This window comes from Arachis ipaensis, chromosome B3, assembly GCF_059453495.1.
Source record: "Arachis ipaensis isolate K30076 ecotype BB chromosome B3, ASM5945349v1, whole genome shotgun sequence".
Lineage (NCBI taxonomy): Eukaryota > Viridiplantae > Streptophyta > Magnoliopsida > Fabales > Fabaceae > Arachis > Arachis ipaensis.
Genome location: NC_142438.1, coordinates 15320806 through 15345937, shown reverse-complemented (window position 1 = coordinate 15345937; position 25132 = coordinate 15320806). Strand labels below are relative to the sequence as shown.

Here is a 25132-nt window from a genome sequence, read left to right as displayed (position 1 = left end):
TAACTATAATCAAGACCTTTAATTACTCTTTTAGCAAAGCTTGTATAAAAAGAATATCCAAGCTCTTGTACTATGGATGAGTAAAATCAAATGCTACCAATCTTTGTTGGGATAATCTTTTTCAATAGATTCAGACTATTACAACAAATATTGAACCAATGCAAATCAAAATAAAACTGCCAACAAATTATTACAAAAATATGAAATGGCATGAAAACTAAAATGCTTTTGCTACAAAAATGTAGTGAGAGTACGGGCAACTGCATTATCAGGAACCAACACCTGAAGGAACAACCACGTCCCACCTCGCACTCTTACAATGGTAGCCTCCAGTATGAGCAACCATTTCAACATCCATTTCAGTATCACAAAAATTATTGGAGAAACTTTTAGATTGTCAAAATAATAACCACCTTAATTAATTAGCAACATTGTATAAAAAAGATAATGTATTTACCTTTTAGACATCAACACCTTAATAACCACCTTTAAAAAAAGACTTCTAGTGCTACTGGAGTAACTCCAGTCATAATGGTTAGAGTTTAAGCTTGCTAAGATCAAATTTCAAACTCAAGAAGTTTCAAATTCTAGGGTTTAACTTGCTTATTGAAGTTAACCACAAAACAAAAAATGTTTAATAAAATTTTTAGATTTCATAAAATTTGTATATAGTTCATGTAATTGATCATATTTATTCAAATTTTGATTAAAAAACAACTCAAGAAGAATGATTTTGATCCCACAATTAATTTGTTTATATTAAATGTTAAGGTGGTGACAGAAAAAATAATCTTTGTGGACAATTTTGCAGACTTAAAGTTTGTAATACATTTATTAAAATCAAATTAAGTTTTAGGACTTGTAAATTTAACAACTACCCTTAATATACTTTTTAGTTAAACTCTTAAAATATTTTTAAGCCAAAAGAAAAATAAATTCTACAGAAATTGAGAATTAAAAAAAATCATACTTTAAGACAATGGCCAAAATTTTGTTTAACGAAAAAAGGAATTACATAATTCTACTTAAAACAATTATCTTGTCATAGTTTAAAGTGTGATAATTAAATCAGCAGAATCACCTTGCTTCTTAATCTGTAAAACATGTGATGCTAGATACACTCCTGAGAGTACACCAACAGCAGTCATTATTCCCAAAGCAATGACTCCATGCAGCACATACTCCATTCCCTGTAGAAAACACATGAACCTGAAAATTCACAGATACATGGTGGCATTTTTTGCCGCAAGTTTGTTTAACATAAACACAACATAAATAGAAGAGGAATTTATCGTAATATAAGAGAAAACTTCATGAGAAAAAAATAACAGCCTGTGGAATAAGCATTTTGTTTTCTCTATTTTCAGCCTAAAAATCCAAGTAGTTTCGTGAAGTTCTATAACATAGGCCTAATAATTGTCTAAACCAATTGTAACTGCAGCTTCAAAATAATTATGCACACTATGGACTAAGTTTTCACATAGTGGTGGCTGCCTATAGAAGTATCGAAGCTGCAAAAAAGGAAATGAAAGAGCTTAATTATTTTTCTTTTTTTTCACTCAGTCCAGTAAAAACATCACTGATGAACACAGATTTTCATCCCATTTTGCATATACACAAACTTGATAACACTGAAACACTAAATCACATCAATTATGATCACACAACAAACAATTAAAACCAAAAGAAGAAAGAAATTAAAGCAAATAATAATTTTAAGCAATTAGAATTAATTCATGGAATTAAACAATGTCGTCATGTCTATTTACTAAGCAAAAAATAAAACAATTCTTCTATGACCGCCAATATAATTATGAATGTAATGACATAAAAAATGATGGAATTATTAGAATAATAGAACACCGCCACTCTCTTTATCTTTTGTTACCAAATAAGATTGAACAATAAATTACAGATGGTCAAGTTATATTAATGAATTAATTAATTTATGAAACATTTAATGTTAGAAATTAAAAGTTAGACCAATGATTGGTCTTAATGTCCAATAGTCCCTTTTATTATTTATGAATTGTTAAAGGAATGGAAAAATATCAAATTTAAATGACAAATGTCAATTTAAAGAGTGTTAATGCCGGAACTTAAAAGTTAGACCAAGGATTGGTTTTGCTGTCCAATAGTCTCATCTATTATTTATCAATTGTTAAAGGAATGAAAAAATATCAAACTTAAATAACAAATGTCAATTTAAAGAGTGTTAATGCCACCATAAAATGCTTTAGGAAGGCAAAGATCATCGTATAAGACATTTATCTATCAGCAAATCTATCTCCTCACCTTAATTAAAAGTGTTAATGCTGACCATTGCAAATTACGATAATAATGAGTTATTATTAATGCCTTTTCACATAATTTTGCTTTTAATGTTTCAGTGCTGCTCATTGTGGTATTCCCAATCATAAGAATGAATGGAATTTTAAGAATGACTTCCAGACTAAAATATTATGACAGCAGACATAAAGAACTTGTTAGAAAAAAAAAATAAAAAATAAAAAATCATATATACATGCTAAGAAAGAAAATTTAAAACCAAGAAAAAACCATAAGCTTTATGCAGAAAGCACATAATAAATACTGACCATCTTCTTCTACTCAATGAGCAACACATAATGCAACAAAAAAAAACATTAAAGAGAAAGAAAACTAAGATGGATTGTTAAATGACCCATTGACATCATCATCCAATTCAAAATGAATAGCATATCAATAAACATAGTAAAGCCAAAAAGGTATCCAATTAAAACAAAAAAAAGGCCCTGATATACTAACCTAAGAAGTACTTCATAATTCACAGATTTATGTTTTAAAATGTTTAAAAAATTCTCTCTCCCTCTTACCTGCTAATTCTTGAAGGCATATTCATTTGTAACAAATGACCAGATAAACAAATAATTTTTACAAAAAGTTCAAATAAAAATTTTAGAAATTAATTAAAATAGTAAAATAAACTACAAATTAGTCTTTTAAGAAAAGTAAAATCAGAAACCAAACTTCAAATATATAATTTTCTTGTGACTTTTCATTTTGTCAAAGAAAGTAAAGTAGTAAACTACAAAATGACCTTTCATCTAGATATAATTAGTATCAAACAAAAAATATAAATTCTGATCCCATAAACAAAAAGGCAACAACTTGCACTAATCCATTCTTAAAGAAGAATATGGTGGCAAATATTCAGTATGCTAAGCAAAAAGATCAAGCTATTAAGTTCAGATCAAAGTTCAAAATATATTCAAATGGAGATTCAACAAAGATTGGTCTAACAGATAATTATTCAATAGCATAATTAAAAATAGTTCAATTTCAGCCCTCTACATAAAATGTACTGTAACCAAATTTATGAATTTGTCGTAGATAAAATCTCACTTTAAATTAAATCCCCACAGATAACCCAAATCAAACATGGCATGGATCTGCAAAATAAGAACATATGAGACCGATTCATTGACAAAAAAGACGGAAGATATATTCCAGAGCAAAAATGTTAAATTGATGATGCAAAAATTTCTTCTATATTGAAGGAAATTTTTAGCTTATGTAGTAGTACCATACCGTGTGAAGTTTAGAACCTACTTCAATGAGGCTACTTTTGCTCCCTAAGGTAGTGTTTGGTTGATGTCCATGTCTCATTGAGACATGGACACGGTGACACATGTCTGCTGTTTGGTTTGGTGAGACACAGAATTTTGATGGACACGGGAGGACACGGATGGACACGGAGACACTAAATTTGTGTACCTCCAATTTGATGAGACACTGAGACACAACTTGTGAGACACTAATTTTTTACTCTTTTACCCTTATTCAATTTTTTAATTTTCAAAATTTGTCCTCTTATCTCTTCAAATATTTCTTTTTTTTACTTCCTCTTTTAGATTTTACAACCAAATTTGTTCTCCCATTTTTTTCAAAAAAAAATTATACATTTAATTTTTTATTTATTTAAATTTTAATTAATCTTTGATAAATTTTAGGCTTTGGTTTTCTATTTTTTTTTAAAAAAAAACTGTATATTTAATATTTGAATGATAATTTAAGATGATATTAGAAGAAAAAAAATATGAAAAGAAATAAAAATTTAATGGTAATGATACGTAGCGTTTGAGGTGATAGGTGTGCAGTGGTGTTGATAAAATTGTGGTTAAATGAAGGGTAATTTAGTCTTTTTCAAATATTTGTGTCTTGTTCATTATTTTTACCAAACACAATACATAGACACAAATATTTTATGTCTATGTCTTTAATGTCTGTGTCTTTGTGTCTATGTCTCATCCTATACATCAACCAAACGAAGCCTAAAAGCTCAATAAGCTTCTCAAGAACACTAAATGCTAGTGACACGGCATTTGCACCATGAAATCTGCAAGAGAGGAGAAATTTGGGATATAAACATCTCTGTCAGTATCACATACCAAACATATAAACCAAAATAAGTATAGATCAAATAACGTAATGACCAGAGACCAAAATGCAAATATAAAATAGTATGCTTCAAATAAATTTAGTTGGCAGAAATAGTGTATTTTGCCAGAAATAATTTAGGATTATACAATGCAGATTTGAACAAACTAAAATTTATCCATATACCATTATCATTTGACTATAAGACAGATCAGAGATTCTCAATGTTGATAGTACTATCATTGATTCTCAAGAATAAGATCTTTAAAAGATGGATCTCAAAACACATTTTTGGATGAATAATTAAGAAAATGTATGAGCTCTAGAAGTGAATATTATGATATATGCTTTTGGTCACCATATTTGTTATCACTGTTATAAAACAGAAATTGCACGAAAGAAAAATACCTTAAGTTCATACTTGCACTTCTGTCTCATGATTTTTAATGGCAGGGGAAGAGTAGAAAGAGAAAATAGCAAAATAGCAATTTAAAAAATAAATTTATCAAAATAAATTCCATGGCAGAGGCAGAACAGATAAGGGGGGCAAAGCAAGACCAGGTCAAGGGCACGGTGGCTATGGTCCTTTCCGGCGGTAACGACGGTGAAGCGGCGGTGTATGGTAGCTGAAGGGCTCCTCCTCTCCCACGTTTTCTGCTTCGGGTCTTCCTCTCTACTTTTCTTCTTCCAATTTTTTCTCTCTCCTCTTTGTAATGACTTTCTTCTCCGGCGGTGGATTTAGCAGCAGTGGTGGCCTCCAATATACTACTGCTCCAGTATTACAGTGCAAGATTGAGGAGAAGAAAAGATTGGGAAAAACTGATAACAACAAAATAATTTTAGGTTAGAAGTAAATAGTTGGACAGAATCTAAATTGGTAGCATTAGTAGCTGTGTTTTGCCTTTGAAACTTAAGTTGTCTACTCAAAAATAGTAACTTACATTATAGATTACACCCCACATTCAAAATCTTTAACTCGCCATACCTACACACCAGAAACATAAAAAGATTAGTGGAAAATATTGAGCAGAGAAACTTCAATATATTTGCGGATGGAGTGAACCGCGAGTTAAGCCTCAAAGTAATCTCTGAATTTGCACTCGAGTCTCAAAGTGATCCCTAAACTTAATAATTTCTCAAATTCGTCTCCAAATTTGCACTCTGAGACTCATAATAGTCCCTGAGATATTTTCCGTTCATCAGAACCTTAAAAACGTCGTTTTGAACCAAAAAAATTAAAAAAAAAAAGCCCAGGCATAGGCCCCAATTCAAACCAAAAAAAAGAAAAAAGAAAAAAAGAAAGTGTAGCGTAGAAACCCCCCTTCCCCTCCCAACATATTATCTGCCAACTTCTGCCAACTCTTATTTATAATTGTGTTTCATGGAAGTGTGTTCGTGGATATGTCTAATAATTAATATATTTTAAATACATATATAAAGAGACACATCTAGAAAATATATCTATAAAGACACTTTTGTTAAACACAGCTATAAAAAAGACATTTTTATTAGACACATTCACAAACACACTTCCATAAAACACAATTATAAATAAGAATTGGTAGAAGTTGGCAAATATGCTGTTGGTAACGTAGCGGAACCGTTCCCAATATGATCCATCCCCACCTTCTCCTTCCCCTTCCCCTTCTCCTTGTCCATCCCCATCCCCTTTCCTTTCCCTTTCCCCTTCCCCTTCCCCATCCCCAACCCCTTCTCCTTCCCCTTAGCGTAGAACCACCTCTCTCCCAATTCCCAATCTGTTCCATCCGCATTCCCATCCCCAACCTTTCCCTTCCCCTTCTCCTTCCCCATCCCCAACCCCTTCCCCTTCCCCTTCCCCTAAAACGCATTCGAAAATTTTTTCGAAAAAATTCCTGCTAATGAGTTTTGTATTTGAAATCATAGCATTTGGCTGATCAACGAAAGGCAATCCGTGTGATGTGTTAACAGCCAATCAAATGCTATCAATATCTCCTATTATGAGGAGAAAAAAAACAAAACTATATAGGACAGTTGTCACTCTCTCGGCCATCATTTAACAATGCTAAATAGTGTGTGAATTCACTGTGTGACTAGTTAACCATTATATATTAATAGATTGACAAAAATTTAGTATAAATTAAATAATTTGAAAATAAATACTCTAAAAAAATTGATATTTTAATTTAAAAATACAATAAATTAGATTATGTTTAGTTAATTGAAGATCTCACAACTTTTATTCAATTAATGTTGGTTTAGAATTTTTTAAAGTTGATCTTAGTTTGCAATTTTTTAAACTAAAATATAAATATAATAGTATTATTAGTGTAAAATTTAAAAATTTTAAATAAACAAAGGTAGAAAAATAAATTTAAAATTTAAAATTATTAAAAATTTAAAAAATAAAAAATTTATAATTTGTAATTTTTGAATTTAAAAATATTGATAATTAACATTGCAGAATAAATTTTAAAAATGAGTAATTTTAATTAAACAAACATACTTTTAAAGTTTAAGAGTTATTTATTTAGTATTATTAGTAGAAAATTATAAAATTTAAAAAAACAAACCTAGCAAAATGAATTTTAGATTTTGAAATCATTAAAGATTTGAAAATAGATAATTTTACATTTTAGTTTTTTTTAATTTCAAATTTTAGAATTTGAAATCATTAAATCTTTGAAAACAAATAATTTTAAATTTCATATTTTTTTATTTTGAAAGTGTTGAAAACTAAGATTGCAGAATAAATATTAAAATAAGTAATTTTAATTAATCAATTTAAACAAAGGTACTATTTTAAGAAATGAGAAGTTTAAATTTAAAAAATTAAAATATACGTGGTAGTATGTGTCTGTGTCTTAATAAAAAAAAATTTATTCGAACATATTTGGATATACCTAAATATCATCACGTGTCAATCTGTCAAACTTTATTCTCAACATGTATTCTTGAAATAAATTTAAAAATAGTGTATATTACTATTTACTAAAATAAAAAATATTTTAAATATTCTCTATAGTTAAAATAGGACACTAAAATTAATTAAAAAATAAACTTATGTTTTAATATCAATAAAAATATCAAATATCATTATAATTTATCTAAAAAATTTTATATTTTATATATATATGTGTCATCGTATCTTATAAAATTTTAAAATTTATATATTAAAATGTTTCGTATCGTGTCGTGTTCCGTATCCGTGTCCGTCCATCATAAATTCCTTTTAACATCATCATTCATATAAGAAACCGAACAAATTCACTCAGTAACGAATTTAAGAACCTGAATTCTTGTCTACAAGTAAAGCTTGGTTTAACTTCATTATTATTATTATTATTATTATTATTATTATTATTATTATTATTATTATTTAGGTCCATCTCATATTTTTTCCTGTTCCATATATAGTTCATAACTTTATTATCATATGGTATGGATCACATAATGTATAGACCAAGCCGAAAAAATAAGCCCCAATACTATATACCAAAAACATTTCTGAGACAGCAGAAAAAAGCCCAACAGATTAATCATGGAATTACCAATTACTAATTACCAACACTTACCAATAACTCATCTGATAGTTTATGGCTTTATGCGACTTCTGCGAATGCAGCAGGATTTTTTGCAGCGACAAAACACGCGTCTACCCCTAATGTAGCCACATTGTTTCAGCAGATGAGGAAAAAGTTTTCTAGCACAGATATTCATATTATTTTCAACTGTATAGTGTTTTCAATGCTACTAAATACACTGTTTCTACATGAGAATAAAAGTTATGTACAGAATTATAGAACTCACTATTGAATATATTGTTCACTCCTTCCCTCTATATATATATATATATATATATATATATATGCAAGGAAGGTCCATGATTTATAATTATTCAAACTTCATTAATTAATAAGCTCTCATGTATTATTGTTGAACATCAGGTTCGCCGCAAAAGGCGTCCGGTTCAAATGATTCATCACTGTAAACTCCAGGTATGACCCGATCTCTGATTTCTTTTGATGATTGATAACTTTGGTCCCCATTGATGTTGAAGAGAATAAGAGCAAATACAAGTAATGATGTTCCCAAACTGACTAAGATATTCCAAATCGGGCATGGTGACCTTTGGAGCCCAGTGAAACTGGAACTATCCTGACACATTCAATATATGCCATGTGATATTGCGACGTTCACTCTGGCTACCAATATATACATAAAGTTTTTTCTAAACAAAAATAACTTTTTTATTGCACAGTTCGCACTTCTTCATCATATCTATCTTCTCTATTTTGAACGGTGTTCATCATGCCAAAGAAGGTACATTCAGGTGAGTTTTTGTGAATTTATTTTCACTATTTTTCTTTTAAGATCTTATATAATCGTTTACATCTACCAAATACACTCATTGTAAGGCTCTGAACTGGCATATATATAGTGAAACATGACGCATTCCTTGAAATTGTGAATGAATCAGAGTAAAAGAGTTTTGATTTTGGTAAAAATTACCTAGCTTTACTAACCAATGCTCCCATCGAAGCAGAGAAGAAGAAAGCTAGCGCCTTCTGCGAAATGCAGGCCAAGGTTGAGAAAGAGATGGACGGTGGTTAAGGTTTTTCTTTCTCCCTAAAATCAGATTTTCATTTATTTAAGCTGATTTGTTTCATTTTATATGTTAATTTTAAGGAAAAGTCTAGGGGACCAACAGTTTTGTTGAATTTTGGCCAGCATGTAACCAGTAGAGAAAGGTGAGTCATTGGATGAAATTTCACACCAATCTCACACCATTAAATCATCATTGATGGCTATTTGATGGCTACCAATCACAAAAATTGCTGCCCCCTAGCATTGCTCTAATTTTAATTTAATGTTCAATGCTGAGGTTTTGTTCAGGTTGGTAGTAAGTAGTAACCTTCTCTATTATTTTTTCAAGGTTGTTGAAGATAGAAACCTGACTCTTACCCTTCAAGGGGAAAACTGAGACAGTTAATTTCTTTTTCAATTGTGCTTTTGATTTGGAAGGTGTGCAATACTTAATAACTTTTCAGACGTTATAGATAGAATTGAAGGTTAGTTATTTGCTTGCATCTGTTGGATTTTTTACTTGGTATCTTTATGTGCATAAATCATGTGTAGAAACTATAAATTGTTTGGCTTATTAATGTGGAACAATTATTAAATTTATTTTTCAGAAAAGCAGGATGTAGTTGCAGATAATTAACATTCATATTTACATTATTTCATCGTGTTACTTTCCTAAAGTAATTCAAGTAACCCTATCCATGCTGGGACAAATACAAGAGCTAAATTTAATAGGTTTAAGATGATTTTGTTAGAGAATAATATAAATTGGGAATATTCAAGATGTATGATATGCTCCATTTTTTGGGAGGGGTTCACAAAAAATGAAAATGGGTAGTTTGATATTTATAAGTTTGTTGGAATCTTTTTGAGATTTTTTTCATATTGTTCTGTGCTTCCCGGGTCTTTTCGTGTGTATTATTGCTTTTTATGAAATTTTCACTTAATGAATTGAAAAAAAATGAGTAGGAGGAGGAACGCGAAGAAGAGGAGGCTCCGTGCGTAAACCAGCGTGAGAAAAAGAAGAAGAAGAAGCTCCATCCGTAAATGAGCGTGAGAAAAAGAAAATACGCATATAATCACGCTCTTTTAATGAGAGTGGGTTTTATTGATGTTATGAACCTACTTAAATGAACTTAGATAAAAAGAAACTTAAATGTTTATACGATGTAACAAATAAGGTCTAAAAAAATAAATAAATCTATCATATAAATAATTTTTACATTAATATATATTTGTAATTCTAGAGAAATAGATGGATTTAGATTATTTTATCTATTTTTTAATTATCATCCACTAAAATTATGATTATAAATATAAATTTAATTTCATTATAATAAATATGAATCAAGTTCGATGATATAAATATATAATTATTCTACATCTTTATATGTACCTTTATTATTAAATTTTGTATCTATATATATTTTTTAAAATACTAATGAGATTGAGTAATACATTTAATCATAAAACTTTTATTTTTTTTAAATTTATTAGTAATTTAAAAGAAGTAGCTTAATATGTATTTGAATTAAAAATTTATAAATGAAAATTTGTATAAAATGAATTTTACAAATTTTATTTTTATTAAAAATAAATTGGTGTTAGAGAGATTTATGTTTGACAATTTTTATATTGAAATAGATTATAATAAATTAAACGTTGTTTGAATATATTATTCAAAATTATTTTTAGATAAAATTTTTTTGAAAAGGATATAAATTTAAATAATTATTTTATTTTAAATATTTAAATAAATTTTAATATTTTTTATAATACTCTTAGTATTTTTTAGTACTCTTTTAATTATAATTTTTTATTATTTATAATTTTAATATTATTATATTAATTTTATTTAATTAATTCTTTTAATAAAATTATAATACAGAATAAAAATAAAATAAAATAAAATAAAATAAAATTTTATAAAAAAATAAAAAGAGCATTTATATAAATAAAATATTAAAAAATAATCAAATAAAAAATAAAAACAGAGTATTTTTTGGTGTTCTAAATATTAAATCTGATGCACACTTTGGAAGCATGAAAATAAAATCAGGTTATGAGATAGTAATTAAGTCTATCTATGTATGATATCTGTCAAACTTTATATTTAACCAATATAAGTGGGTCACCATTTTGGTGAGAGGCTCCAAGATTAGACTTGTCATTGGATGTTGTAATATTGTTATACCTATTTCTATGTTCACTTTATCTGCTTTCCTTTGTTTTTTTTTTTTTTTTTAATTCATTATGATTTTGCAAGGCATCTTGCAACTCAACTAAATTGAATCCAAATTCTAGCATTTATAGATAAAAAAAGGGATAAGGACATAATTTCTCTATAAAATACTCAGCTTATTAAATAGTCGTTAAGTCAGTTTATGTAATATATACGATAACCACCAAATTTAGAATTTAACCAATATAATAATATAAGCGGTGGAGGACTATCTAGGGGAGAAGTTCGGTGACGGTCTAACTCACGTTTTCATTGATATGTTCCTATATTTATCTATGCTATTTTATCTGTTAAAATGAAGACAAACTGTCACCGCATTGATTGATAAAGAAAAGATAACGATGTAATTTACACAATAAAAAAATAATAATTTTATTTGGTAAATAGTGATAATTCAATATAACTATGATTATAGGACACAAAAATAGGATTTTTTATGAATAAATAAATTAAACATTTTATTTATTAATTTATATAATTTAGATGGTATTTATATTTTTAAATTGTATTATATATTTTATCTTTGATCAATTTTAATGTTAATTTGGATTGTTTTTTGAGTAAAAAAATATTTTTTTAAAAAAATAAAATAAGTTTATTTAATTTAAAATTTATTTAAATATGTCTTAAAAAAAGTATTTTTTAAAAAAAATTATTTACTTTTTTTAAAAATTAACAATACTTTACTTTTAAAAAAATATAAATAAAAATATTTTTAATACTTAAATTTTTTTTAAAAAATCAATCTAGACACAAATAAATTTTTTTTATTAAAACTTTTTTTATAAAATAAAAAAAAATAAGCACTTCTTCAAAAATTAATACAAACTAACCTTTAATGCATTGATTTTTTTTTCTTTTTTACCGTTATTTTTTTTAGTTTTCTAACCTTGTCAACTCTTTCATTTTTTAAATATTGTTGTCAAATCTTTTATTTTCTAACTAATTTGTATAGACATTTTGAAAACATGGAAATAAAATTTTTAATATAATCTATTTTTTTTTAAGAATAAAATTTTATTAATTAAATTGGCAAAGCTTTTTATTTTGTGTCTTGAATGAATTGAATGTTTAAGCTTTTTATAAGTTTTTTGGTGCATGCATTATAGGCACAATTTTGAAACAGTATTCTAGACTCACAGAAATTCCAAAGCAATGATGCACTCAATAATGTGCAGGACCTTGACATTATGGTAATGAAATGTGATATATATATGTTTTTTTCCTATGATACTCAGTTTTAAAAGTTTGCTAGAAGATGCTACACAATACTTTACTATACTTAACTCTCTTTTTGCAGGGACTTCATGCCCGAGCCAGGGCTCAGGAGGAGGAGATCTTCTCCCTTTGGGAACAGGTTGCTGTTGCCTGTATGAAGGTATGGAATATACAGGTATGAAAGATGTTATAATGTTAGGTATAATGTTAGGGCTGACAAATCTTTGAGGAAAGAGGTTTTATAATGTTAGGTATTTCCTTACTTCTTTTATTATTGTATTTAAGATTTTAGTAAATTTAAAAAATAACTTATTCCAATAGTATTTATCTGTTTATGTATATGATGGAAAAACATTGATTTAGTGTGTATATATATGAACTTTTAACAGTAAATACTCAAAGTGTTACGGAGATAGGTTCTTTCATATGCACTAATGCAGTATGCTTTTGTTTATGTGAAGAAGAATTAGTATATGAGTTCATAATAACACTGCTGCTTCAAAAAAAATCATCCTTTCTAAACTAAAGATTTTCATTTGGGTTCTTTACTAAGAACATATGAGAAACAGGTTTTGGAAAATGCAACTTTTAAAATTCTAATTTCTTTTGCTTGACCCTGTAGGATTAAAAATCATAGTGGAATCCTATCAAATGTAACAGTTAATTCAACATGGTGTTTTAACTATACCATATATCCTTTTCTTTTATCTTTTGTTTTTAGAATTTGTATAAATTGAATATTTTATCTTATTTTTATGGCTTTCCTATATATATATGTCTTTAGATTGTTGTTGTATACTTTTTTTTAAACTTTTCTCATTTTGATCACTATGGAAATGTTACAGCTTTGCTTAGCCGTGATTGCAGTGCTCAAAGGAGGCACCAACAGGTACGGAAGTGCTCAAAGGAGGCACCAACAGGTACGGAAGTTTCCTGTTATCACATAAAATTGCAGGGTAAAAGTAATTAATACAAAGGAAATGCTTTCATAATAGTGTATTGTAATTCTCGGTGGGAATGTTTGAGTAGTCTAGTGTATATAGCTTTAGTGCATATTATCTAGGATGCAGTTACTTTTGTTTTGACATTAGCTAATAACTGTCTGCTTCATAAAAAATATCAAACTATTAATTATTGACTTTTGATAAATTGGTGGCCTCTGCTTTTGAAGGAAGTAATTTTTGTTTTTACTCTGCTGACATAATTGAAGGTTAGTTATTTGCTTGCATCTGATGGATTTTTTACTTGGTATCTTTATGTGCATAAATCATGTGTAGAAACTATAAATTGTTTGGCTTATTAATGTGGAACAATTATTAAATTTATTTTTCAGAAAAGCAGGATGTAGTTGCAGATAATTAACATTTATATTTACATTATTTCATCGTGTTACTTTCCTAAAGTAATTCAAGTAAGCCTATCCATGCTGGAATACAAGAGCTAAATTTAACAGGTTTAAGATGATTTTGTTAGAGAATAATAGAAATTGAGAATATTCAAGATGTATGATATGCTCCATTTTTTGGAGGGGTTCACAAAAAATGAAAATGGGTAGTTTGATATTTATAAGTTTGTTGGAATCTTTTTGAGATTTTTTCATATTTATAAGTTTGATTTTTTTCATACTATTCTGGATAGTTTGAAAAGCAGAAACTATAATTTTTTACTTCTAGTGAACGAGCTTTTGGGATGCAAAATTATTAACGTTCAGAAAAAAAAATTGCCAAACATCAAAGAATAGAGTTCAAAGCACTTCAATCTACTTTTATCTTCTCTAACGTGTTTCACAAACACACCCATAGTCGTTAAGTCAATCTATGTAATATGTACGATAACTGCCAAATTTAGAATTTGACCAATATAATAATACAAGCGGTGGGGGACTATCTAGGTGAGAAGTTCGGTGATGGTCTAACTCACGTTTTCATTGTTATACGCATATGTTTATCTATGCTATTTTATTTGTTAAAATGAAGACAAACTGTCACCGCATTGATAAAGAAAAGATAACGATGTAATTCGCATACTAAAGAAATAATAACTTTATTCGGTAGATAGTGAGAATTCAATATAACTATGATTATAGGACACAAAAATAGGATCTTTTATGAATAAATAAATTAAATATTTTATTTATTAATTTATATAATTTAGATGGTATTTACATTTTTAAATTGTATTATATATTTTATCTTTGATCGCCAATGAGTTATAGCTCAAATGGCATAATCTTCCCATACTCTATTCAATTAAGAGGTTGCGAGTTCGAGTCTTCTATCTTTGGTAAAAAAAAAAAAAAAAAATATATATATATATATATATATATATATATATTTTATCTTTGATCAATTTTAATGTTAATTTGGATTGTTTTTTGAATAAAAAAATATTTTTTTTAAAAAATAAAATAAGTTTATTTAATTTAAAATTTATTTAAATATGTCTTAAAAATTTATTTTTTTAAAAAAATTATTTACTTTTTCTAAAAATTAACAATACTTTACTTTTAAAAAATATAAATAAAAATATTTTTAATACTTAATTTTTTATAAAAAAAAAAAATAAGCACTTCTTCAAAAATTAATACAAACTAACCTTTAATGCATTGATTTTTTTTCTTTTTTACCATTATTTTTTTTAGTTTTCTAACTATGTCAACTCTTTCATTTTTTAAATATTGTTGTCAAATCTTTTATTTTCTAACTAATTTGTATAGACATTTTGAAAACATGGAAATAAAATTTTTAATATAATCTATTTTTTTAAGAATAAAATTTTATTAATTAAATTGGCAAAGCTTTTTATTTTGTGTCTTGAATGAATTGAATGTTTAAGCTTTTTATAAGTTTTTTGGTGCATGCATTATAGGCACAATTTTGAAACAGTATTCTAGACTCACAGAAATTCCAAAGCAATGATGCACTCAATAATGTGCAGGACCTTGACATTATGGTAATGAAATGTGATATATATATGTTTTTTTCCTATGATACTCAGTTTTAAAAGTTTGCTAGAAGATGCTACACAATACTTTACTATACTTAACTCTCTTTTTGCAGGGACTTCATGCCCGAGCCAGGGCTCAGGAGGAGGAGATCTTCTCCCTTTGGGAACAGGTTGCTGTTGCCTGTATGAAGGTATGGAATATACAGGTATGAAAGATGTATCTAAATTTTTTTAACTCCATGAAATTAAATGAATTTATTTGGATGCAAGAGCTGCAGATGTTGAACGAGAAATGCAATCTGGAGAGGCAATTCTCTGAGCTAAGAAATGGTTAGTTGAAGTCTTTGTTATTTATGGTTTAACTCCAGCAGTTTCTTGAATTACAAGAAATTTAAAATTAGTATAGCTGATCAGTTTTTAATATTTTAAATTGGCTCTTCATTTGGTCAGAATTTGTCTGGAATTCTAAAATATTGGTTAATCTATCATAATTTTTTTTTTCTTTTAAACAAATGAAGTGGCTTTAGAATTAAAGAAATAACTAATGAGAATTTTAAATAATTTAAGGCGGCTTCTTTAGGGATTTAAATGAGGTGTTACTTTATTTGGTTTTAATGTGTATATGTTTGAATTTCTTAAGAGGCTTTGCAGAATAAAAGGATATCTATTTAGTATTTAGAGGCTTTAAAGTCTCTTATTGTAATATTTAAACTGCATATGTGAATTAAGTGATTTTGATGATTTTGAAGTTTAATTCTACAAACTAAGATTAAGGCGCGAGCCTTAGAGTTTGGCACATTAACGTAGGCAAATGCAGAGTGGGCAAATTGAGCAGAATGGTTGAAGGTGGCAAATTGAGCAGAGTTGAAGGGCACAAAGTAAGTGTCTCTAATGAATGCTAAGCCAAGGATGGAGAAACTAGAGCTGATTTACTCTCCGAGGCAAGCGTTGAGTATGAGACCAAGGTTAGTGCCTTCATTTACGTCAAAAATTGATGTTATATTACTTTGATTTGCACTCATCGTAGACTACTCATTATTTGGTATGCTTGATTAGCTTATTTCTACTCATCTGAGATTGGCCATTAGATGAAATAATATAAATGCAACTTATCATCAATTCATAAGTATCATAATAATAACTGCATAATAACCTTTTGAATTTGATCAGGTACTTTTTGTTTTCTGTGAATTTTTGTGAGGCTCAAACAATTATTTGATAATAACATTTTGAATTTTATCAGGTACCTCTTATATGAACACAGCTATAACTCTTGCTGTTTCAAATTAGTGCTTTAAGTAATTTGAATAATCTCCTACAACTTAGTTTCAGGAACTTCAACTCTTAAAACATAGAGAACGAGCTTAAAGTAACTACCATTATAGTATAGAGGAAAACCCCACGAATGAACAACATAAATCCAGAATATAAGAATGGAATTAGAGAAACACTAAAAAATTGGTTTCCAGTTTCCACCCTCAGTAACTGATAAATTAAGTGCTGTGAAGAGTTATCAATCAACCAAGTATGAACATAAATCCAGAATATATAGAAGTCTACGGAACACATATTGCTAGCATTAGGAACAATATTTTCAATGATTTATTGTGAATCAAATTGATCTCTTATCTTAAAGCATGCTATTGGTACACTTTTGATATTGCAAAAGGAACTTTCTCCAATTCAAGAATCAAGTCACATGTGCAGTTGTTCCACTTCAAATATTGATTTTTGCTTTGGGGTATAGCGTTTGGTTAGTTTTAGACATTTCTTACTTTTAATCACTTTTGATGTCATTACTTGATCAAATCGGAAAGCCCTTGATTGCTCCTTATTATGAACTATGAAGCTTATTATTGAGGTGAACAAAATTTCATAACTGCATAATTTGCTATATCTACTGGAGATGTTATAAGAATAAAAAATATCTAACACTTTTGATGGTATATGGGCAGAACATCTAGAGAGGAGTAAAAATTTATTTCCTTTTAATAGATCTCCAAAGTTGAATTATTTTCTAAAAATTATGTGTTTATATTTAATCCGCTTCTCTTTTTCTTTTTTTTTTCTTCTGATTTTTGCAGGAATCTTCATCTCTTAGAAACATACCAGTGGTGATTTGTTACAAATGAATGTGCCTTCAAGAATTAGCAGGTAAGAGGGGGAAATTTTTTTTCAAACATTTCAATTGATGAATCTGTCAATTATGAAGAAGTACTTCATTGGTTAGCATCCAAATTTCTACTAAAAGATCAGTGCTTTTTTGTTTTAGTGGCATACCTTTTTGGCTTTCTCAACTATAGATCACTGAAAAATAAATAGTTGGCAACTATAGTTAAAAAAGATGATAACTTTTGAAAGAAGTTTGTATTTTTTTTATAGTGGAAAAGAAAATGAAATTGAGAAAGAGAATGATCTTGATTTAATCCAAATAGCATAGTTGATTTGATAATTAAGTTTGGCAGAGAGTATAAGTGGAGGAGAGAGTGTTCCAGCACCAAAAGCATCTCCTGAGTCTTGGCAAGGATTGTTATGATGTTCTTAGAGGAGAATAAGAATGCTGCTGCTTTGACAACTAAAGCTAAAGCAGGAAGTTGTCAGTTTTGAAAAGGGCTGAAAAATCCTTGAGGAAAGAGGTTTTATAATGTTAGGTATTTCCTTACTTCTTTTATTATTGTATTTAAGTTTTTAGTAAATTTCAAAAATAACTTATTCCAATAGTATTTATCTATTTATGTGTACGATGGAAAAGGATTGATTTAGTGTGTATATATATGAACTTTTAACAGTAAGTACTCAAGGTGCTACGGAGATAGGTTCTTTCATATGCACTGATGCAGTATGCTTTTGTTTGTGTGAAGAAGAATTAGTATATGAGTTCATAATAACACTGCTGCTTCAAAAAAAATCATCCTTTCTAAACTAAAGATTTTCATTTGGGTTCTTTACTAAGAACAGATGAGAAACAGGTTTTGGGAAATGCAGCTTTTAGAATTCTAATTTCTTTTGCTTGACCCTGTAGGATTAAAAATAATAGTTGAATCCCATCAAATGTAACAGTTAATTCAACATGGTGTTTTAACTATACCATACATCCTTTCCTTTTATCTTTGTTTTTAGAATTTGTATAAATTGAATATTTTATCTTATTTTTATGGCTTTCCTATATATATGTCTTTAGATTGTTGTTGTATACTTTTTTTAAACTTTTCTCATTCTGATCAATATGAGAATGTTACAGCTTTGCTTAGCCGTGATTGCAGTGCTCAAAAGAGGCACCAACAGGTTCGGAAGTTTCCTGTTATCACATAAAATTGCAGGGTAAAAGTAATTAATACAAAGGAAATGCTTTCATAGTAGTGTATTGTAATTCTCGGTGGGAATGTTTGAGTAGTCTAGTGTATATAGCTTTAGTGCATATTATCTAGGATGCAGTTACTTTTGTTTTGACATTAGCTAATAACTGTCTGCTTCATAAAAAAGATCAAACTATTAATTATTGACTTTTGATAAATTGGTGGCCTCTGCTTTTGAAGGAAGTAATTTTTGTTTTTACTCTGCTGACATAATGTATAGACTGCTGTGATGGAACTGATGAAAAGGATAGCAAAGTCACATACCCAAATACCTGAAAAAGAAGATTGCCAGATATCAAGAAGGTGTCAAGCTTTGGAAGAAAGAACTTGAATGAGAGAAATCTGCTCTGGCTAAGGACGAGGCTGAACTTTTAATATTGAAAAAAAGAAGAAAGCGCACTTAAAGATGGTGCAACAGCTAAAAGGTATCACTTTTCTGTCTTATTATTTCCTATACTTCCATATATATTATGTGATCATAATGGACTATGCACTGGGTATAGCCGGGGAAGCATTTAGTTGCTTTGCATCTTGGGTCGGTTGGAGGATTCATAAGGATAAAAGGGAAGTGTGCATGTCATTGTTTTATGTAGTAATTTGGTGTACATAGCGGGAGTGAAACAATCGAATCTTCAGTAAAAAAAAAAAGGAGTATAGAGTGGTACATAGTGGTGATTCAAATGAGCAACAAATGAATGGAAGGTAGAGATTGTTAATTGAGATTCCACGGGGGAAGGAACTGCAAGTGTGAAGTTTTTGGATAACTTTGATATTTACTATACCTATATTTTAGTAGTTATAGTTTTGGTTTTTTTGTTTTGTTTTGTTTGTCTACTACAGTTTTGGTGTTTGTTGTTGCCTTGGTCTGATCTTGATGTTTTTGTTTTTTGTTTTGGCAAAAAAAACTCTTTGACTAATGCACTATGAGAAAGTTCCAGTCAGTATAGATGATTTATACGTGAACTGCATTGGTAAGAATAAGTCTTGAAATAGAGACTAATTCTGTGTTTTTATGTGTTTGATTTCAGAAAAAACAGGCCGAAAACAATCTTTTCATATTGGGATTGTCCATGATTTCTTTGAAAGAAGAGGTTAGCTTGGTAATTTCATCTATTATTAACAATTTAGTGCAATATGTTATGAAACCACTCATCCCAAAAGCTTAAGCTAATGGGAGAAGGCAACATTAATGGTTATATCTCTAACACTCCCCCTCAAACAAGAGCCTCTTTTGGGTTTGTTTGATTTTGCATAGGCTTTCTTTTCTCTTTTATTTGCCTTATGCCACTTTTGGGGTTCACCAAAGATCGAACTCTTGACCTTTCGGACATAGAGCTCTGATACCATGTTATGAAACCACTCATCCCAAAAGTTTAAGCTAATGGGAGAAGGCAACATTAATGATTATATCTCTAACACAATATAATATAAGATAAGATTATCAAAAGTTTGAGTTATTCTCAAAGTTCATAATTTTCAATTTCACCTCAATGTCTTAGATTTGATTTCATCTCCAAAACTGAAATGTTTCAGCTGTGAGGATATGGAAGCAAGCCAAGGTTCATCTATTGGTCAAATTATCTCATCACAATTCAAAAATTTGGTGCATTGCGTGTATTAAAGGTATGAAAATTGAATACTAAACCATTTTTGTAAACATGAAAATTGCGTGGATTAAAGGCATGTTCCTTGCATTGTGTTATTTTATTTTTTCTTATTATTATTAGTAATTAGTAACTATAGTTAGTTTCTAGCTACCTAGTTTTAATTTGTTGTTGGATCATAGGCCGTGTAATTTTTTTATTTTTATTTTTTATTTTTTTTTATTAAAGGTAGGGATATTTGAACCCATGACCTTTTAAATGAGTATGGAAAAACTATGCCATTTGAGTTATAACTCATTAGCCATAAGTTATGTAATTTGATTTTTGAGTCATCTTAATTTACATTGGTGAAAAATTGTAGTTCATGACATTTATTGGATTTTTTTCCTTTTTAAATGTCAATCTTCTTAGTGCCTCAAATTAATTAGTGGCTTAATATTTTATATCCCTGTCAAGTACTATATATATTGCATACATACAAATACGAATAATATTTTTCTTATAGTAACTTGGATGACTTGATAGCATTTACCATCTCCTTAGGCTTCTGTTTTAGTTTCTTATTCATTGATAAACTATTGGTACATATTTATGTGTATTTCTATTTGTCAATTGTTCACTATGCAGTATGCACTATTGGATACGTGTCTTAGTTGTTGAGAGTTTGGAGAGTATTTAAGCCTATGGTGTTAATTAATTGCTTGCTATATATTTGTGTATGTAATAATGTCATGGATGCTATGTTGAACATATTAATAAAATAATAATATTGTAAAGTATAGTTTGAGTTTTTTAATATATGTAATAAGAAGCTGGTGTTCTCTTTTTGGATAAACTCTCCTGTTCTTAAATATTGAGCATCTAACGTTGTGATTGACCAATAATTAAAATTTGTTTTTAATATTTTGTTGTTAGATAGCCTATCATGTTTGTCTTTTATTAACTATATTGTTGATTTTTTTACTATTTTCATGTTTTATCTCATTTCTTAAACATTGAACATCTAAGATTTTGATTGACCTGCAACTAAAATTTTAAGTCACTCTAATTCTTTATAGGAAAAACAACGGGCAATGGTGAAGGAGATGATTGACAAATGTGTAAAAGAAAAAGGTGCCAGAATATGCTTCTTTGTGTGTTTTTATAAGAGTCTAATTGAAACTATATTAGCATAATTGCACAAAATTTAATTGGCAGTTTTCTTCTATGCTTTAAGATCGATCAATAAACTTTGTATTTTTTTATGTTAGAGTAATATATTTTGTGAGAGTTTTATATCTTCTGTTGAGTATTCAAAGCAAAAGAAGCAAAAAGGTTTTGAAGCGAAGATTGGAATTGATGAGCCAGAAACTTTGGTGCTCACATCTCTTTTTGCTTTTTCCTCCCTTTTTTTTGGAGTTATAAAGCTTCCTTAATTTCTCATATACTCGAGTCTAATTTATTGGGTTAGCAATACAAAAAACTCATATGAGTAATTCTTTTTTCCTTTTGGCGCATCCATTTGCTTTCTTAACATGTGATTATTTTTTAATATTTATAGGTACTACTAAAAAGTATTATAGACCAAAAGTCCCAAAAGTTCAGAAACTCTTGGATTAAACAAACTCATATTTAAATTACTATTGTCAACGAGTCAGAAAAAACCATTGGTTTTAACTTGTGTTGCACATGTAATATCACAGATAATTCCCTTAAATGATTCATGAACTAGTAGAGGATGAACTAGTATAAAATTATGAAATTATTTTTTTTTTCAATAACTAGCTAATATCTTCTTTTTTGCAAATTATTGTTTCTTTTTTCCAGCAACAGTTTATATTATATTTTCCTATACCTCTCCCTCTTTCTCATTGTTGACTAATTGTTAAATAAAAAGAAATTAATTATATGTGGTAGTAACATTTAGAATTCGGTTAATTTTTTAGATATTGGTCAAATTTTAGTATAATACTTAATTATTAAATTATATATATATATATATTTTTTATTTGGAAGCGAAACGATTCGTAGGGGACATATTCTGTTTTTAATATTTAAATTTACAATATATAATTAACATATTATATATCTTAATATTGGACCTGGGTCTTAGTGATGAGTCAGGATAAGAACATGTAGTAACTTGTATTATTATATGATGTAACAAATAAGATCTAAAAAAATTAAATAGGTCTATCATATAAATAATTTTTCCGGTAATATATATTTGTAATTCTAGAGAAATAGATAGATTTAGATTATTTTATGTCTTTTTTAATTATCATCCACTAAAATTATGATTATAAATATAAATTTAATTTCATTATAATAGATATGAATCAAGTTCGATGATATAAATATATCATTGTTCTACATCTTTATATGTACCTTTATTATTAAATTTTGTATCTATATATAATTTTTAAAATACTAATGAGATTGAGCAATACATTTAATCATAAAACATTTATTTTTTTAATTTATTAGTAATTTAAAAGAAATAGCTTAATATGTGTTTGAATTAAAAGTTTATAAATGAAAATTTGTATAAAATGGATTTTACAAATTTGATTTTTATTAAAAGCAAATTAGTGCTAGAGAAATTTATATTTGACAATTTTTATATTAAAATAAATTATAATAAATTAAACGTTATTTGAATATACTATTTAAAATTATTTTTAGATAAAAAATTCTTGAAAAGAATATAAATTTAAATAATTATTTTATTTTAAATATTTAAATAAATTTTAATATTTTTTTATAGTACTCTTAGTATTTTTTAGTCTTCTTTTAATTATAATTTTTTATTATTTATAATTTTAATATTATTTTTATGTTAATTTTATTTAATTCATTCTTTATAGTAGGATTAATAAAATTATAATACAGAATAAGAATAAAAATAAAATAAAATAAAATAAAATTTTATAAAAAAAATAAAAAATGAGCATTTACATAAATAAAATATTAAAAAATAATCAAATAAAAAATAAAAACGGAGTATTTTTTGGTATTCTAAATATTAAAATAGATGCACACTTGGAAACATGAAAATAAAATCAGGTTATGAGATAGTAATTAAGTTTTTCCATGTTGATATCTGTCAAACTTTAGATTTAATCAATATAAGTGGGTGACCATTTTGGTGAGAGGCTCCAGAATAGACTATTATTGAATGTTGTTATACCTATTTCTATATTCACTTTATTTGCTTTCCTTTGTGTGTTTTTTTTAATTCATTGTGATTTTGCAAGGCATCTTGCAACTCTACTAAATTGAATCCAAACTCACGCATTTATAGATAGAGAAGGGATAAGGATATAATCTCTCCGTAAAGAATTTTTTGTTAATAAAGAAGCAAAGTAATCAATTTATTAAATAGTGGTTGAGTCAGTCTATGTAATATGTATGATAACTGCTAAATTTAAAATTTGACCAATATAATACAAGCGGTGGCGGATTATCTGGGTGAGAAGTTTGATGACGGTCTAATTCACGTTTTGATTGTTATACGTATATGTTTATCTACGTCATTTAATGTGCTTTCTTTTGTTATTTTTTTCCTTATGATTTCAAATGGCATCTTACAACGTTAAAATGAAGACAAACTGTCACCGCATTTATTGATAAAGAAAAGATAAATGTAATTAGCACAATAAATAAATAATAACTTTATTCCGTAAATAGTGATAATTCAATATAACTATGATTGTAGGACAAAAAAATAGGATATTTTATAAATAAATAAATTAAACATTTTATTTATTAATTTATATAATTTAGATGGTATTTACATTTTTAAATTGTATTATATATTTTATCTTTGATCAATTTTAATGCTAATTTGGATTGTTTTTTGAGTAAAAAAAATACTCTTTTTTTTTAAAATAAAATATGTTTATTTAATTTAGAATTTATTTAAATAGGTCTTTAATATTAGCGTGGTGTGTTAGGCTTTTTTATTATAATTTGTGATATTTGATATAAATGCTTGAAAACTTGCTTACTTCTATTAGAAATCGCCATTACTGGTATAAGCGTAGCTGACTTGATTATGTTGCCTGAATTTCCTATATTAGGTGTTATTGCAATGTCATGGTGTCCCACTGATAGCTCTTATTTGATAACCTGTGGCAAAGATAGCCGGACCATATGCTGGGACACAATTTCGGGAGAGGTGGTGTACTGGTGTTTGCCTTTTTTTTTCCCCATAAATATTCTGTTTGATTAATTTCAAAATTACCCTCTTGGGTTAACCTTTTCAGTTGGAGAATTTTCTTTGGTAGTGGCACTTTTGTTTTGGTTGGGGTTGGGCACAGATTGCCTGTGAATTGCCAGCTGGAACCAACTGGGATTTTGACGTGCACTGGTATCCAAAGAGGTAAATTCTATGGTGTCTTTTATTGTGGTGCCTACATTGCCTAACTTACTTTTATAAGTAAACAATAAAATGTATAAAATAAAAGTAAAATATTTAAAATTTATTAAATATTATTTCTTTACTTTTTTTTAATAAGTTAGGCACCATGTCTTAGGCACCATAGCATTCACCATCGAAAGATCCCGGGAGTGATATCAGCGTCCTCCTTTGATGGAAAAATTGGCAATATACAATATTACGGTATATTTGTATATTTTAAATTTGACGAGTTTTCACTGGATTTAAAATGCACTATTGGGAGGCATACTTTATTTGTAATTTGTAATTAACTAGGAATAATGTGATGATGTAATATGGAGAATGAAAGATTAGATAAGTAATGTGTGCATTTTCTTCGCACTATTAAGTCATAAGTTCAGTG

At 27.9% G+C, this 25132-nt stretch overlaps 1 protein-coding gene and 1 long non-coding RNA gene across 5 annotated transcripts; both read left to right on the top strand.

Annotated features, from left to right (window-relative positions):
- Positions 1-8143: 8143 nt before the first annotated feature.
- Positions 8144-10268, top strand: LOC148569903 (uncharacterized). Of its 2 annotated transcripts, none has more exons than XR_015907386.1 (5): positions 8144-8182; positions 8346-8396; positions 8660-8731; positions 8945-9013; positions 9335-9487. It is a non-coding gene; the product is annotated as an uncharacterized LOC148569903 (long non-coding RNA). The 2 variants fall into 2 exon arrangements; XR_015907385.1 differs by lacking the exon at positions 9335-9487 and adding an exon at positions 9952-10268 and having other exon boundaries at positions 8145-8182.
- A 2183-nt stretch (positions 10269-12451) lies between these two features.
- Positions 12452-21565, top strand: LOC107634209 (uncharacterized). 3 transcript variants are annotated; one of them, XM_088508915.1, is made up of 9 exons: positions 12452-12617; positions 13288-13362; positions 15502-15579; positions 15659-15718; positions 16196-16353; positions 17473-17542; positions 17854-18039; positions 18630-18673; positions 18965-19169. In XM_088508915.1, the coding sequence occupies exons 1-5, from the start codon at positions 12452-12454 to the stop codon at positions 16288-16290; spliced, it is 474 nt and encodes a 157-aa protein (XP_088365041.1). In that variant the 3' UTR covers positions 16291-16353; positions 17473-17542; positions 17854-18039; positions 18630-18673; positions 18965-19169. The 3 variants fall into 3 exon arrangements, 1 of the variants encoding a protein (XP_088365041.1); XR_002358891.2 differs by lacking the exons at positions 12452-12617; positions 13288-13362; positions 15502-15579; positions 15659-15718 and adding exons at positions 19773-19835; positions 20278-20367; positions 21407-21565 and having other exon boundaries at positions 15854-16353; XR_002358883.2 differs by lacking the exons at positions 12452-12617; positions 13288-13362; positions 15502-15579; positions 15659-15718 and adding exons at positions 19773-19835; positions 20278-20367; positions 21407-21565 and having other exon boundaries at positions 15854-16353; positions 18630-18709.
- The last annotated feature ends 3567 nt before the right edge of the window (positions 21566-25132 follow it).